We start from the raw sequence: 17,356 nt of genomic DNA on the forward strand, positions 1-17,356 counted from the left end.
GGTGACTTAATTTGGTTGAGTGCACCCCCCTTTGTGCAAATAAATTGTTTAAATTTATTACTATTCTTGTTCTCTGTTTTATTGGCATAAATCAAGGGCCATAGACCAGGAAGTTACGTCCCGATACATGGCATTGGCCGATAAAGTTAATCCAGATTTTCTGGCGTGGTTCTGCCTTGTCAGTGACGCAGGACGGAGGGCCTGACAGGGACAGCTGTCTAGTCGTTTGGATGGGACGGAAAACCGAGGCCCTGTGTACACATTGGCGTGCACGTAAAAGATCCCTTGACAGCTGGAATTCGATATAAGAGTAGGCCGTAGTGCCGCTGTCTGGGCAAAATTTCCTTCATAGCACACTGTATGGCGTCTGCCCGTCTACATTAGCCCAGTTTGGAGCAAAACAGTAGGACGTTAAACCCAATTTCATTTTATTTCACTTTAGTTTCGGATAAACAGCTTCATTCTGACCTTTATTTCATAGAAATTGACAGAAAACTATAGCGAGTAGGATAAAATTGATGTAACATCGGCGTTCATCTTTGATGATGTCACAGGGGAATAACCTACCATGTCAGCCCAAGTCCAAATTACAGACTAAGCCACCTACTAAACATTTCTACAAAAAAATTCTCCCTGCTCAAATTTTCCTAAAGAACCATAGTCAGATGCAGGACTATGGTGCCTTGTCAGCTCATTTTAGCTACAGCATTTTCGGATTTTTGGTGCTGTAGTAGAAAAATCCTAAATTTCAAGCCAAGTCTCAAATAGATGGTGTGTACTTTTAACTCTGTAGGAAGCGTGACCCAATTATTCCTTCAATAAACATCATGTTTGTCTTTGATTCCCGAGATAAATATTACAATCGAGATAAATAGTACAATGTGTTTCCCGACTAACAATGACATTAGAGGCATTTTAATGTGTAATGTTTTTTAATGAGCCACTACCGATAAGTTTCACTGTCAACATTATGGTGGCACGATATATCGTTGAATTGTACCTTTTTTCTTCATCAAGCTGTTTTATAACCGTCTCTAACTCCTGTCTTTGTTTTTGTAGAAGATCTGTGTTAGAGTTGTTATTTGACGCCACAGTTACTTGTATATCCTACATAAAAATAAAGTATTTGAAGCATGTATTATCAATTAATGATAATCAAGATTTAGAGACATGGGTTGAATGAAGTTGTAACGCATTAGTTATACAGAGTGATTAATTGAGTAAACTAATATGAATCAATTAAACATACATTATGCAAGAGCTAAAAATATTCCTATTGTAGGTCCTTCTTTAGGCCTGAAATGTTTTCTAAATTATTAATTAGACATTAATTAACTGATCCAGGCCATAATCAACTCTCGATGGCATTGGATTTCTCCTATATTAAATAGATTAGAACAGTTCAGCCATATTTTGATTTAAGCTAAAAATGGAGAAGTGAGACTTAGCTTCGAACAACCAGTACGGTGGTTGAAATTATTGCACACGTCTTGTCAAACCTTCGAAGGCTAATATCTTCGCTCACAATAGAGTAATTTGAATGAAATTTTCTAATTATTCATTTTACATTATCTATTTTCGAACTATTATAGCAAGAATAGCTAACTCTTTATCTAAATCTAACATAATGTATCTTTAATTTAAAATGACAGTCTAAAGTGTAAATTCTATCCCACATTTACTTTTTTAATTAATTGGGCTTTTTTCTAAATGAGAAGATTTGATTTTTCACCAATACTATGTTCCAATAACAGTTTTTTTTTTAAAAATAAATAAACTAGGAATAATATCTGTATTTATATTATAATAGGACTAAAGCTCACCGTGTTAATGTGACATGGTTGTGTTGCGTGAACAGCGAAATCTGCTTGGTTTAGTTTTAGTATGGGTTGTGATGTAGGTGAATGTATGATGGCTGTTGATAATAGTGATTGTTGACTAATATCACTACTTAATCTAGAAACATCTGGAACTGATCTCTGTTCCCTGAAATATATAACACCTTCACATTTATATATTTGGATAATAAATTTCACGAATTTTGTTATGTCCGATTGGGCAGACAGACAAGTCCGGAATATACAGATCAGTGTTTCTTTATCTCATAACACTGCATTAATTTCAAATTAATGGAACAACAACTCTGAAAATAATTATCGACATCTTCGTCGAAGAAATAAATACTGCATACACTATAACTCAGGTATCATGTAGTTGTTCTGTTTCTGTATTTAAAGATACATTATTCAAGAGCTAAATTTGCCTATTGCAGGTCTTTCTTTAGGCCTTAAATGTTACATAAATTATTATTTAGACATTTATTAACATGACAAGACCATAATCAACTCTCGATGCCATTGGATGCTCGAGATTTTAACTAGATTAGAACAGTTCAGCCCTTTAATGATTTAATCTAACAAGCGGTTGCCCATTTTCTGTACAATCAGGGGCCATAATCCAGGAAGTTACGGTCCGATATGCACGAATATTGTAAGGGACCGAGATCAAATTCAACCATCATTCTTGTGTAACAGTGATATATTTGAAAGGTTTTTAAAATCGGTTAAAAATTGAGTCATATTGAGGGCCCACAAGATTAAAATACAATCAAGGGCCATAATTCAGGAAGTTACAGTCCGATATACATGAATATTGAAAGGAACCGAGATCTTTGGGATATAAACATATACTGGATCGATACAATATGCCGAATTATACAGCATATCGAAATACTCAATTGTCTCAATACTGGAATTATTATTGTATCTCAAATACTGGAAGTATTATTAGGGTTTCACACTGCGTAGCTTGTGTGAAACACTATTGTTTTTGTTAAAATTATTCTTATTATTATTCTTATTAAGGTTTTACACTGTGTAGCTTGTGTGAAACACTATTGTTTTTGTGAAGATTATTCTTATCATTATTAAAGGACAATATTGGTGCCAGTCCTTATCACATATGTGATAGAGCTGGTTAAACACATTCCAAATATAATTTTAACACAGAGATCATTGCTACGATAGCTGAGTAATACAGGTTTCCCGAATCGGAAGTGACGAACGCCAAAGGAAAACACGGGTCATCTCTTTATATAACTGACTGATGTGACGAGTTATAACAGATACATGGCCGAATTTCTGCTCACTCATAATTCCTTCGAAGACCAAAAGTTGTTATATGGGACTGTAAGAGGATACCTGACAATTCAATAAAGTAATTGTATGTCATTAGATAAGAGAACACAAGAAAAATAGAATAGTCCATACATTCCCTTGTTTATATTCATTCTATACCTTATAAAAACATGGTAATGCACGGACTTTTTATGTTTTTCTTTCGTGTTCACTTATGTAGTGGCAGTCAGTTCTTTTTATGAATTGTCAGATATCCTCTCACGGTCTCACACAACAACTTTTGGTCTTCGAGGGAATTATTAGTGAGCAGAAATTCGCCTGTATATCCGTTATCACTCGTCACATCAGTCAGTTATATAGAGAGATGGCTCGTGTTTTCCTTTGGCGTTCGTCACTTCCGATTCAGGAAACCTGTATTACTCAGCTATCGTAGCAATGATCTCGTGTTAAAATTATATTTGGAATGTGTTTAACCAGCTCTATCACGTATGTGATAATGACTGGCACCAATATTGTCCTTTAAGCTTTCATATTTCATATGAAAGCTTATTGTTTCTGTTAAGATTATTATTAAGCTTTCATATTTCATATGAAAGCTTACTGTTTCTGTTAAGATTATTATTGTTATTAGGCTTTCAGACTTTTGTCTGAAAGCCTATTGTGATTACTAAAATTATTATTATTTATTATTATTATTTTTTTTTTTCGCCATAGCCTATTTCTCAGTGCCTGTAACAGATACCGATATGGGACCTAATTTCCTATCCGAAACCATGTGGTGGCTACTTGATAAACTATTTTTGAAACTTCTGCGTCAACCAGAAGTGGCCGAATTTCGTGCGGTGCATAAAAAGTAAAAAACGGCCGTAGCTTCGTCAATTCTGTACCTATTTTCATACAAATGACATTTTCAGAAACCCTGAGTCTTTTCTCTGACGATAGCAGTTGAAAATTTTGAAATTTCGAAACTTAGTCGCTGACTTCTAGGGTTTGAAAAATGAAAAATTTTGTTTAAAAGACAATTGTTGTTATTTTTCAAAATTTTCAAATTTGACCTACATTTTTGGATACCTGAAGACCATCCGATTCCAGAAATATAAGTTTCATTCCGAGTTATCGCCCTTTATTTTTCGATTTTTTTCGAATTTTCTGCCCATTTCCCAAAATTATATTTTTTGGAAAGGATAAATCGATAGTTCTGAAAGTCCTGGAACATAAAGCTATATAGTCAGACCGCTGCATAAAGCAATTTCAAAAACGATCCGGAAACCGGAAGTAGTCGAAATAATGATAGATATTTCGAAAAAAAAGCAAAAAATGGGTGTTTTGGGGAAAAACTCGATTTCTCCATCCAATATCAATGGATTAAACGAATTAAGCTTTCGTTGAGTGGCCCGAGGAATGGACTGTCGTATGATGCCCAATTTATACCGATACTATGACCAAGCAGCAAAATATGACAAGCTGAAAATCAAGTATTTTCTGATTTGGAGCGTTTTTGGACGCCTGTATCTCGAAATCTTAACCGCAACTTTTTTTTTAACTTTCTCTATCGAGAGTCCATTCAATAGTCTTGTGAATTATGCCATCCAATAAGACTCTGAAATGTCTGAAATACGATAAAAAGGGACTGAAAATCGAAAAAAGTCGAAAAATCATTAAATTTTGCAAAATGCTCTATTACTTTATTATTTAAACAAATTTTTACAAAACGATTACAAATTCGGATAGCTGACCTAATTACGATTCTAACGATGTATAATATGTATTGAGTTATTGAAATTTAATTTTCGATATTTTGACATTTTTGCATTTTTGGCATCTTTGAACATAGGATTTATCAGGGTCATTTTATCTGATCAGATAATGTAATATATCATTACAGAGCCCTGCCGCTATTTAATTGCCCAAACTGGTTATTAAAACTATTCCGACAATAATCTCCATACCGAAAGTATTCAAAAAATGAAAAAAAAAAGGTTAAAAAATTGTCGCTCTTGCGAAAAGCTGGATTTCTCGGTCAGATATTACTGGACCAAAAGAAGTAAAGTGTCTTTGGATAGCCCCATTAATGGACTATTATATGGCATCTCAATGGTACGATTTCGATGGTTAGAAAATAAATTGTGGTACGCCGAAAATCTAGTATTTTCCGTTTTTGGAGCCTTTTTAGACGTCTTTTTCTCGAAAACGACAACTCCGATTTTTCCAAAACTTTTTTAACGCAGAGTCCTATCGGTAGTCTGTGGCGTGAAGGTTTGAAATAATATAAGGGGTCCAAAAATGGCCTCAATCTTTGAAAAAAGTTGAAAAATCGTTAAATTATTGAAAATGTTCTTTTATTTATCTTTTTTACAAAAAACTACTGAATAGATGTTTCTGACACTTCTGTGACAGAAAGTTAAGTATCTAAACAAATTGTTAAAACTATCTCGACAATGATCCAAAAACCGGAAGTAGTCGAAAAAATATCCGATATTTTTGAAAATAAAAACGTAAAAAGTAAAAGAAGTGGTGATCTTGTGAAAAAGTGATTACTATGCCAGATTTCACCGAATCAAAACAACTAAAGTATCATTGTATATCCTGATCAATGGACGATTTTATGACATCTAAATGGTAAAAATTTGCTGGTTAGGCAATACATTATGGGACGCTGAAAATCTTGTATTTTCCTTTTTGGAGCCTATTCAGACGCTTTTATTTCGCAAACTACTCTTAATTCATTTCATAAACTTCTGTTACTTGGAGTCCTAGGGTGGTCTAGCCTCAATATATACTCATGTCCAAAAGAAAGTATACGCTGTGCATTTCATACTGCATCAACCAAAGTCGTTTTTCCATTCTATGCGGTATTTGGGTACAATTTCAATTTGTTTCACCTTTTGTTGCTTAGAAATGTTGAGTTTGGATGCAAGAGACAAGCTCAGTAATGTTTTATCAATTGTTTTTAATCTAAACAAAACTTAGACATATTTTTAGTGTGTATACTTTCTTTTGGACATCAGTATAGTATAAATGTTCCAAAAAGGGCCCCAATCTTTGAAAACAAGCCAACAGTGAGGCTGATGTCCCCCGCCGAAATAGGAAAATAATTAGAGGACACATATAAATTTATCACAAATTATCTTTTACAAAGTATTGAACAATCAAACAGTATATCTTTACTTATAGTCTAACAATCAAAGTAGGAGAGTTATTGTTTTCCAAAGTCTCGACCAATCAAATTGCGTATCGCTCTGCTTACCCTGAGCAGAAAATGCTCATTATCAAACTTAGTCAAGGTATTACTGTAATGAAACTATACACCAAGTTTCATCAATCTCACTTAATTAGAACTAAAGTTATCGTGTCCCAAAGCATCAACCAATCAAATTGCTTATCTCTGCTTACCCTAAGCGGAAAATGCTCATCTTCGAACTCCATCAAGGCATTGACCTAATCAACACATACACCAAGTTTGAACATTCTAGCTCAATTAGGAAGAGAGTTATCGTGCCCCAAAGTATCAACCAATCAAATTGCTGCTTACCCTGAGCAGAAAATGCTCATTATCAAACTTAGTCAAGGTATTACTGTAATGAAACTATACACCAAGTTTCATCAATCTCACTTAATTAGAACTAAAGTTATCGTGTCCCAAAGCATCAACCAATCAAATTGCTTATCTCTGCTTACCCTAAGCGGAAAATGCTCATCTTCGAACTCCATCAAGGCATTGACCTAATCAACACATACACCAAGTTTGAACATTCTAGCTCAATTAGGAAGAGAGTTATCGTGCCCCAAAGTATCAACCAATCAAATTGCTTATCTCTGCTTAGCCTAAGCGGAAAATGCTCATCTTCGAACTCCATCAAGGCATTGACCTAATAAACACATACACCAAGTTTGAACATTCTAGCTCAATTAAAAGTTATCGTGTCCCAAAGCATCAACCAATCAAATTGCTTATCTCTGCTTACCCTAAGCGGAAAATGCTCATCTTCGAACTCCATCAAGGCATTGACCTAATCAACACATACACCAAGTTTGAACATTCTAGCCCAATTAGGAAGAGAGTTATCGTGTCCCAAAGCATCAACCAATCAAATTGCTTATCTCTGCTTACCCTAAGCGGAAAATGCTCATCTTCGAACTCCATCAAGGCATTGACCTAATAAACACATACACCAAGTTTGAACATTCTAGCTCAATTAGGAAGAGAGTTATTGTGTCCCAAAAAGTGTGACGGACAGACAGACGGACGGACAGACGGACAGACAGACGGACAGACAGACGGACAGACAGACGGACAGACAGACGGACGAACCCATTTTAATAGTCCCCTGCTTTCTTCGAAAGGCGGGGGACAAAAAAGTCAAAAAATCGTTATATTTGTATCTGTACTATAAGGGTATTAGGGAGGTAACTATCTCTAAGCACGGTGGAATCCGGCTACTAATTATTAGTCTCTATCATCCAGAAAAATATTCTACGAATATTAGTCTGGATCCGTTGTCAATATTTGAGAAAAATTGGCTAGATAATCCGGTCTTTTACATTATCCAAGGGAGGTAACTCCTCTTAAAACCAGATGTTTACGCCCACGAAATTAATTTAAGAATGTCATTTCAAAAAATCCATTTGATTGCATGCCAGTTCAATATCTAACACTCAATTTTTTTTGTAAAAGTTCTCTCTTCATGGGCCATATCTATGCTTTTAAAATTAATCCTAATTCGTCTTCACGATTCATGTTTGTTTATATCTTTGCAAGAATTATGGGATTTCTTGTGGGAAGGAGCGCAACTCTTAGTTGACTTTGGCTAAAGAGACTGGATAATCAACCACATTAAAAACCAAACTCCCGGTTACGCATGGGTTTTCTCCCACTAGATAATCCGGTCTTTTACATTATCCAAGGGAGGTAACTCCTCTTAAAACCAGCTGTTTACGCCCACGAAATTAATTTAAGAATGTCATTTCAAAAAATCCATTTGATTGCATGCCAGTTCAATATCTAACACTCAATTTTTTTTGTAAAAGTTCTCTCTTCATGGGCCATATCTATGCTTTTAAAATTAATTCTAATTCGTCGTCACGATTCAGTTTTGTTTATATCAATGCAAGAATTATGGGATTTATTGTGGGAAGGGGTGCAACTCTTAGTTGACTTTGGCTAAATCGGCCGTGGTTTTGCCTATTCTTTACCTATTTTAAAACATTCACATTTTTGGAAACCCTGAATCTTTTCCGAGACAATGGCTATCTCACATTTTTTAATTTCGAACATTCATCTATGGCTTTTGTCGTTCGAAATTTGAAAATTCAAATTTTTACAAAAAACTTTTTTATTTATGAATATTTTTTAGTCGTGTTTTACACAAAATTAACGAGTCATCTGCCTTGGGCAAAAATGTGATATTTTTTTGTCTCAGTAATTTTCCTTGGCCGCCATTGGCTAATTCATTTTTTCGGTCCTATATTAATTATTTATTGCTCGATTTGTATAAAACAAAGTTCATATACTCCGTTGTCTCAATTGTCATTTTTTTTGTTACCGACAGAGATATCTGTCGGCACCGGAAGTGGTTTATTTTTACCAAAAACTACAATTTTGACAGTTAGGTACCATTTTTCGAAAGCAAATATTATTTTTTTTAAAAATTGATATAACTAAAAAAGTGTGCCCTTTAAAGGCGCACAAAATGTTGGGATCGGTTTTTTTAATTTCGATTTCATTTTCGAGCAAATTCGATTAAGAGGTGAAAAAAGGTGTAAAATTGACCTATTTACAACCCATTCAGGCTTTTCTGATTTTAAAATATTTCTATGTAACTTTTATAAACTTTTATAAGCTATAAACCATACGAAGAAAATGTATGTTAAAATTAGTTTGTAATATAAGCAGTTACCTAGAAATGGGCAATTTTGCATAAGTCACTGTTTTCTTTATTTTGCTTGTAAAATAGTCAATTATTATTAGATTTTCACAAAAATGACACCATTTGATTAAAAAAGCAAGTATGCGTCGTATCAAATTGATTACAATTTAAAATTGACACCGGAAGTGACGCCATTTTGTCAAAAAATGCATTTTTAACTTTTAAAATCAATATTTTTTTCAACCAAGAATTCTTTAATATGTATTAATAATTTTAACTTTTGGTTTATATTCACATATTAATAAAATTCATAAGGTCATATAGATTTCACAAAATTGTTTCTAACTTGTTCAGTTGCGTAGAAATAGGCGATTTTCAACAGGTCACTTTTCCAGGTTTTTGGTCCATAAAAGTGTCAATTATTATTCAATTTTCATAAAATTTTCACTGTGTGATACCTAATGCCATTTACAATTTCATACAAGTAATTTAAGATTTTCATTATCGCCGGAAGTAACGTCATTTCGGCAAAAACTGTATTTTTAGCCTTCAAAACAGATATTTTATTCAAATGAGTCTGATTTGTAATGTTTTTAAAATTATGATATTTGATTCCAATCAACAAATAGATTGAACCCATACGATCATACAGATACTAGAAAATTATTTCTAACTTGTACGGTTGCAGAGAAATAGACGGTTTTCTACAAGTCACTTTTCAAGGTTTTGGGTCTATAAAAGTGGCAATTATTATTCGATTTACATAAAAATTTTCACCATGTGATGCCTTATGCCATTTCTGATTTCATAAAACTAATTGAACATTTTCTTTATCACCGGAAGTACTGTACAGTTACATGTAACAAATGTATAAAATGAATTGATATTGATGGATTTGGTTGATTCGGCGTCCATTTTATTTGATGTGTGCAATGCTTGTGTGGAAACCTGTTTAATGGTTTCATTGGTACTGGAAGTGACATATGTTTAGGGTAACGTGGCACCGGTGAAACTTTTTCTATCGAGAGTCCATTCAATAGTCTTGTGAATTATGCCTTCCAATAAGACTTTGAAATGTCCGGAATACGATAAAAAAAGGGACTGAAAATCGAAAAAAGTCGAAAAATCGTGAAATTTTGCAAAATGCTCTATTACTTTATTATTTAAACAAATTTTTACAAAAAGATTACAGATTTGGATAGCTGACCTAATTACGATTCTAATGATGTATAATATGTATTGAGTTTTTGAAATTTGCCCAAACTGGTTATTAAAACTATTCCGACAATAATCTCCATACCGGAAGTATTCAAAAAATGAAAAAAACAAAGGTTAAAAAATTGTCGCTCTTGCGAAAAGCTGGATTTCTCGGTCAGATATTACCCGACCAAAAGAAGTAAAGTGTCTTTGGATAGCCCCATTAATGGACTATTATATGGCATCTCAATGGTACGATTTCGATGGTTAGAAAATAAATTGTGGTACGCCGAAAATCTAGTATTTTCCGTTTTTGGAGCCTTTTTAGACGTCTTTTTCTCGAAAACGACAACTCCGATTTTTCTGAAACTTTTTTAGCGCAGAGTCCTATGGGTGGGCTATGGCGTGAGTCCAACAATAAAAGCATTGAAATAACATAAGTTGTCCAAAAAGAGCCTCAATCTTGGATAAAAGTTGAAAAATCCTTAGATTACTGAAAATGATCTTCTAATTTTCTTTCTTTGGAAAACAGCTGAATGGATTATTCTGAAACTTCTTGTACAGAAGGTAAAGTATCCAAACAACTTGTTAAAGCTATCCCGACAATGATCCAAAAAACGGAAGTAGTCGAAAAAATTTCGGATATTTTGAGAGAAAAAAACGTAAAAATTTAAAAAAATGGAGATCTTGCGAAAAAAGTGATTACTACGCCAGATTTCACCGAATCAAAACAACTAAAGTGTCATTGGATAGTTCGAACAATGGACAATCTTATGAGATCTAAATGGTAAAAATTTGCGGGTTAGGCAAATATATAATGGAACGCTGAAAATCTATTATTTTCCTTTTGGGAGCCTATTCAGGCGCTTTTATTTTGAAAATTTCTCTTATTTCCTTTCTTAAACTTCTGTTACTTAGAGTCCTAACAGTGGTCTATGGTGTGAATCCAAATTTAAAAGCCTCAATATAGTATAAATGGTCCAAAAGGGCCACAATCTTTGAAAACAAGTCGAAAAATCGTTATATCTGTAAATCTGCTTCTAATGGTATAAGGGAGGTAAAACTGTCCAATGGATCTTTCTGAAACTTCTGGTACAGGAAATTAAGTTCCCATACCACTTGTTAAATCTATCCCGATAATGATCCGTAAACAGGAAGTAGTCAAATAAATATTCGATATTTAAAAAAAAAAAGACAGTAGAAAAAATCGGTGCTCTTTCAACAACCGGGATTTCACCGTCGTCGGGTGTGACCGGATCAAAACATCTAAAGTATCGTTTGGTAGCTCGATAAATGGGCTATTGTATGACACACTTCCTGTCTGATTCCTGAAAGCCGGTTCAGTGCTGCTTGCAGGTCAAGTTATTATTTTTTTTTTTTTCGCCATAGCCTATTTCTCAGTGCCTGTAACAGATACCGATATGGGACCAAATTTCCTATCGGAAACCATGTGGTGGCTACTTGATGCTATTGAAATTTGATTTTCGATATTTTGACATTTTTGCATTTTTGGCACCTTTGAACATAGGATTTCTCAGGGTCATTTTATCTGATCAGATAATGTAATATATCATTACAGAGCCCTGCCGCTATTTAATTGCCCAAACTGGTTATTAAAACTATTCCGACAATAATCTCCATACCGGAAGTATTCAAAAAATGAAAAAAAAAAGGTTAAAAAATTGTTGCTCTTGCGAAAAGCTGGATTTCTCGGTCAGATATTATCGGACCAAAAGAAGTAAAGTGTCTTTGGATAGCCCCATTAATGGACTATTATATGGCATCTCAATGGTACGATTTTGATGGTTAGAAAATAAATTGTGGTACGCCGAAAATCTAGTATTTTCCGTTTTTGGAGCCTTTTTAGACGTCTTTTTCTCGAAAACGACAACTCCGATTTTTCTGAAACTTTTTTAACGCAGAGTCCTATGGGTGGGCTATGGTGTGAGTCCAACAATAAAAGCATTGAAATAACATAAGTGGTCCAAAAAGAGCCTCAATCTTGGGAAAAAGTTGAAAAATCCTTAGATTACTGAAAATGATCTTCTAATTTTCTTTCTTTGGAAAACAGCTGAATGGATTATTCTGAAACTTCTTGTACAGAAGGTAAGGTAACCAAACAACTTGTTAAAGCTATCCCGACAATGATCCAAAAAACGGAAGTAGTCGAAAAAATTTCGGATATTTTGAGAAAATAAAACGTAAAAATTAAAAAAATGGAGATCTTGCGAAAAAAGTGATTACTACGCCAGATTTCACCGAATCAAAACAACTTAAGTGTCATTGGATAGTTCGAACAATGGACAATCTTATGAGATCTAAATTTTAAAAATTCGCAGGTTAGGCAATATATAATGGAACGCTGAAAATCTATTATTTTCCTTTTGGGAGCCTATTCAGACGCTTTTATTTCGAAAACTTCTCTTATTTCCTTTCTTAAACTTCTGTTACTTAGAGTCCTTGCGGTGGTCTATGGTGTGAATCCAAATTTAAAAGCCTCAATATAGTATAAATGGTCCGAAAGGGCCACAATCTTTGAAAAGAAGTCGAAAAATCGTTATATCTGTAAATCTGCTTCTAATGGTATAAGGGAGGTAAAACTGTCCAATGGATCTTTCTGAAACTTCTGGTACAGGAAATTAAGTTCCCATACCACTTGTTAAATCTATCCCGATAATGATCCGTAAACAGGAAGTAGTCAAATAAATATTCAGTATTTAAAAAAAAAAGACAGTAAAAAAAATCGGTGCTCTTGCAACAATCGGGATTTCACCGTCGGAAGTGACCGGATCAAAACATCTAAAGTATCGTTTGGTAGCTCGATAAATGGGCTATTGTATGACACACTTCTTGTCTGTTTCCTGAAAGCCGGTTCAGTGCTGCTTGCAGGTCTAGTTATTATTATTTTTTTTTTGTGTGTTTTATCCACAAATCGGATTTCTCAGAATCTAACCATAGAATCTGTCTGAAACTTTTACCTATCCCCCAAAAATGGGTGGTGGCTGTTGATTAAATATATTTTCAAAACGTTTTACGCATCCAAAATCACCGAATTTTACGAACGAATGCATTTGACCTACAATGCTGTAACTTTGTGACTATTTGACCTATTTTACTAAATCTTTTTTCTTTGAGTACCTTGATACAATTACTTCAAATCTGCAGATTCAGATTTTCGAATTTCGAAAATTCGTCGCAGTGATTTCGAACCCATATTTATGACCAATTTGACCACTTCTTTAATAGTTGTACGATTTTCATGAAATTTAGCATGTAAGTAGATCTTACCGATGCGACTTCAAAAATATGATTAGAAATTTGCTAAATTATCTCCCCTTAATGAAATTAAGGATCAAAATTTTCAAAAAAATCATCGAAATATAGGTCAGAATGACCTAAAAAATTTTTTCGATACTAGACAAGTAATTACTGATTCATACACAAAATATGGAGTTTGTCGATCGAACCGGAAATGCCACCATCTTGAAACATGATAAGTCTTAATAACTTTTGCGACATTGCACTTACAGACATGAGAGTTATATTTTCTGAATCCCTGAAGGAATGCCTAAAAAACGTTCAGAGCAGAATTTTGATTTAGGTCAACTGATGGCCGCCATTTTGAAGTGAATATGAAAAATAGCGAAAACTCGACATTTACGGTCTTCTAAACAAACACAATAGGGCATAGTATGTTCAATACGTCTCCTATTTCTGAAATTAATACATTTCAGGATAGCCGGGATACGGGTCGAATGTTTGGTATTTGAATATTTCAAAAATTTGAATTTCGCCTTTGATGTTTTCCGTGCTGACAAGGTTGTTTTCGAGTGTAGGCAGGCCCGTGCATGCGCGTCACAACCCTACTATTGTGCACACCAACTTGAAACTCAAGCACAATTCCAAACAAGAAATTTTAGGGCCCGACCCATGGGGGGCGAGCGGTGGCCATTTTCCTGGGGGTACATAAAGTAAAACAAGAAAATAGAGATGGAACTAGGTGTTCGATTTTGATTTGGAGATAATTTTTGGATGCGCTGAGGTCGGAAATGGGGGGTTAGTCGAAGTTTTGAAGAGATAGGTCCATTATGTAAAAAAATCCCTTCATAACAAACATATTTAGCTGCTTTAAAATTCGCGCATGAGCAACGCTGGAACCAAAGGTACCATGTCTACTAAATTCCGGCTAGGTGCCCTGAAAATTTCAAGGCGATAACTGCATTCCTTCAAGTCGTTTGTTCTTGGCACGGCTCCAGGCTTCCAGAAGGGGAATTAAGTGGAATTTCGCCACGACACCGGCACCGATTGTCCGAAAACCATGAAATTTGGACACAATACGCCCATAACCATCCCTGACTCTGTGCTTTACCCCCATTTTGATCTCATTAAAATAAAAAGAGTTTTAGCAAAAAACGATTTTCGGAATTTAATATTGGTTTTAATTAATTTTGAAATTGCAAATGCAAAGAGATTTTATCGTCTCTTCCGTATGTGATAGGTATTAGTACTATACACATTATCCTTAAAAGACAATTTTTTAAAATGACCGCAACGATGAATCGACACTAGAAACCGAAATGGCCTACTTTGACGTTATTTGACTGCTGAGGCATCCTTCCGGTGGTCGAAATCTCTGGAATTTCTAGCGGTTGGCTGCGCCGCGTTGATATTTATCACACATTAAAAGGAGAAAATGCTCAGATATCAAGAACAATAAAAATTCGATAAAATACGGCAATTTTTTAAGCAAAAAAACTTTGATCGGTGGGGGTGGGTTTCGAATTTATTTTCAACGTTCTCTGAATTCCACACTCTTCTATTTTTAATATGTAATAGCTAGAATCCCAAGGTACCTTCCGTGCAAATTTGAAGGCAATCGGACAAAGGGAACGTTGCCTGTGCAGAGCAAATCAACCCCGGTCGCGAAAATTTGCTCATTCTTCAACGTTTTTATAATATTGTAATATTATAATCCTTATAAGACATATAGAAATAGATTTCACTAAAAAAAACAAAAAAAACACACTTATATGGATATACTACTTCTGAATTTATTAACATGCTACGTTTCGATACACATACAGATATTGTTTTCAAGCAAATAATGATAATCAACAATAAATGTGGTACAATATATAGGTAACAAGTGGAAACCATTTAACAGAATAATCAATACTATCAACAACGCATTATCAAGATCAAAGAAGTTATATAAATTAACATGATGAAAGAATAACACTAATAATACAAAAGGAAGAGATTAGAGGATAATTGACTACTAATAATACAAAAGGAAGAGATTAGAGGATAATTGACTACATGAAACCGTAACATCAAGACGCTAATTAACTATATGAAACCATAACTATAAGATGAAAGTCAGAGATAGAAACAATCATCACAAGTGAAACCTTAACTACAAGATGAAATAAAGGGGGGGGGGGGTCATACACTTATGACCACAGACACTTCTCATCACTAACACACACTGATTAAGAATTAAATAAATCAACCCAAAGATTTGGGAGGAAATGTCCTGAGTCTCTGTTTAATTTTGGCTTATGTTTTTGAATTTCCAAAGCCTCGCGAAGAACTCTGCTTTTCCATGTTGATAGGTTTCTAGCTAGTATTTCTGTACTTTCCCATTTGATTTGGTGCTGTGGGTTTTGGTGGATATGTTCTGCTAGCGCTGATTTGTTTTGTTCTTGTTTTTTAACTGCTGTCTGATGCTCTTTAGTTCTGATTGAAATTGGACGGGATGTTTCGCCCACATAGGCCACATTACACTCACAATTTATTTTGTATATGACTCCCTTTGGGTCCTCTTTTGGTTTTAGTATTCTACCATCAGCTTTTAACATAGTTTTAAGTGTGGTTCCCCTACTGAACACTACCTCTGCACCGATTTGCTCTGTTAAAATTATTTTTATTTGGTGGCTAGCTGGTCCTATAAATGGGATGGAGATAAAAAGCGGGCTAGTTCTTCTGATGGCAGTGGGTGGTTTGCAGGTATGAGTCAGTGTTTTCTTCATGGTGGCATTAACTGTATTAGCAGGGTAGTTATTGAATTCTGTAAGGACATGGTTGATATGCTGTAATTCATTATCGAGGAGGTCTTCATCACATATTAATTTTGCGCGTCTCGTTAAGGTACTAATAATTCCTGTTTTTACTTTGGTTGGGTGATTTGAACTATTATGTATGTATTGGTCAGTGTGGGTTGGCTTGCGGTAAACAGTGGTTTTTAGGTAATCTGCGGAGTTTTTTTCGCCATTAACGGCTTCAGTAAGTGCGAAAAAAGTGGAATTTCGCCACGACACCGACACCGACACCGATTGTCCGAAAACTATGAAATTTGGACACAATACGCCCATTACCAACCCGGACTTTGTGCCTTACTCCCATTTTGATCCGATTATAAAAAAAAAGAGTTTTAGCAAAAAAAAAGATTTTCGGTCAATGAATTGGAATTGAATATGAAGAACAGTGAAAAATCCACATGAACAGACGTGAAAATAAACACAATAGGCTGTAATATGTTCAGTGCGCTCTTATTTCTGAAATTAAAGCATTTCAGGATAGCTCGAGATCAAGATCGATTTTTTGGTGTTAGAAAATTTTCAAAATATTGTATTTCGCCTATGACCTTTTACGTACCGACAAAGTTGTTTGCAGGACAATTTATGCCTTTAATTTTCAAAATTTACAAATTTAACCTAAATATTCGAACAGCTAAGGTCAATCTGATTCAAAAAATATTAGTTCCGTCCAAAGTTATTTCATTTATTTTTTTGATATTTTCCTGCCACTTTTTAGTTCTTACTCGCCATTTTCGTTTCATGTTCTCATCCGTCCCGTTTTTAAACGGCTTGATCCATTTTTCTGAAACTTCTGGAACGGAAAGTCATTCCGATTACAGCAATCCAAGTCTCAGTTATTTCCCTTTAGTTTTCAGATTATTTTGTTGCCCGGGTGCAATGTTTCTCACTATATTTAGACTTGTAACTTCGCGACTTTTTCACCGATTTTGATAATTATTTTTTGTTGTTCTTTTTTCTTTTAAGATACTTGATATAATCCATGTCACGTGACGATGAATATAAAAGCTTTCATATCTGCATGGGACAGTAGCAGATCTAGTTATTATTATTATTT

At 34.5% G+C, this 17,356-nt stretch overlaps 1 protein-coding gene across 7 annotated transcripts in view; it reads right to left on the reverse strand.

Annotated features, from left to right (window-relative positions):
• The window catches only part of LOC126817146 (dystrophin), a 293,105-nt gene that overhangs the window by 60,097 nt on the left and 215,652 nt on the right, over positions 1 to 17,356 (reverse strand). For all 7 annotated transcript variants that reach the window (XR_007678819.2, XR_008787851.1, XM_050543983.2 and 4 more), the window contains 2 exons: positions 1,824 to 1,986; positions 1,001 to 1,107 (listed from right to left, as the gene is read on the reverse strand). Coding sequence is in view for 5 of the 7 variants with exons in the window: in XM_050543983.2 (XP_050399940.2) it covers positions 1,001 to 1,107; positions 1,824 to 1,986 (270 nt within the window). In the remaining 2 variants the exon portion in view is untranslated. The remainder of the gene's footprint in view (positions 1 to 1,000; positions 1,108 to 1,823; positions 1,987 to 17,356) is intronic.

The sequence above is a fragment of the Patella vulgata genome, chromosome 4 (genome assembly GCF_932274485.2).
Source record: "Patella vulgata chromosome 4, xgPatVulg1.2, whole genome shotgun sequence".
NCBI lineage: Eukaryota > Metazoa > Mollusca > Gastropoda > Patellidae > Patella > Patella vulgata.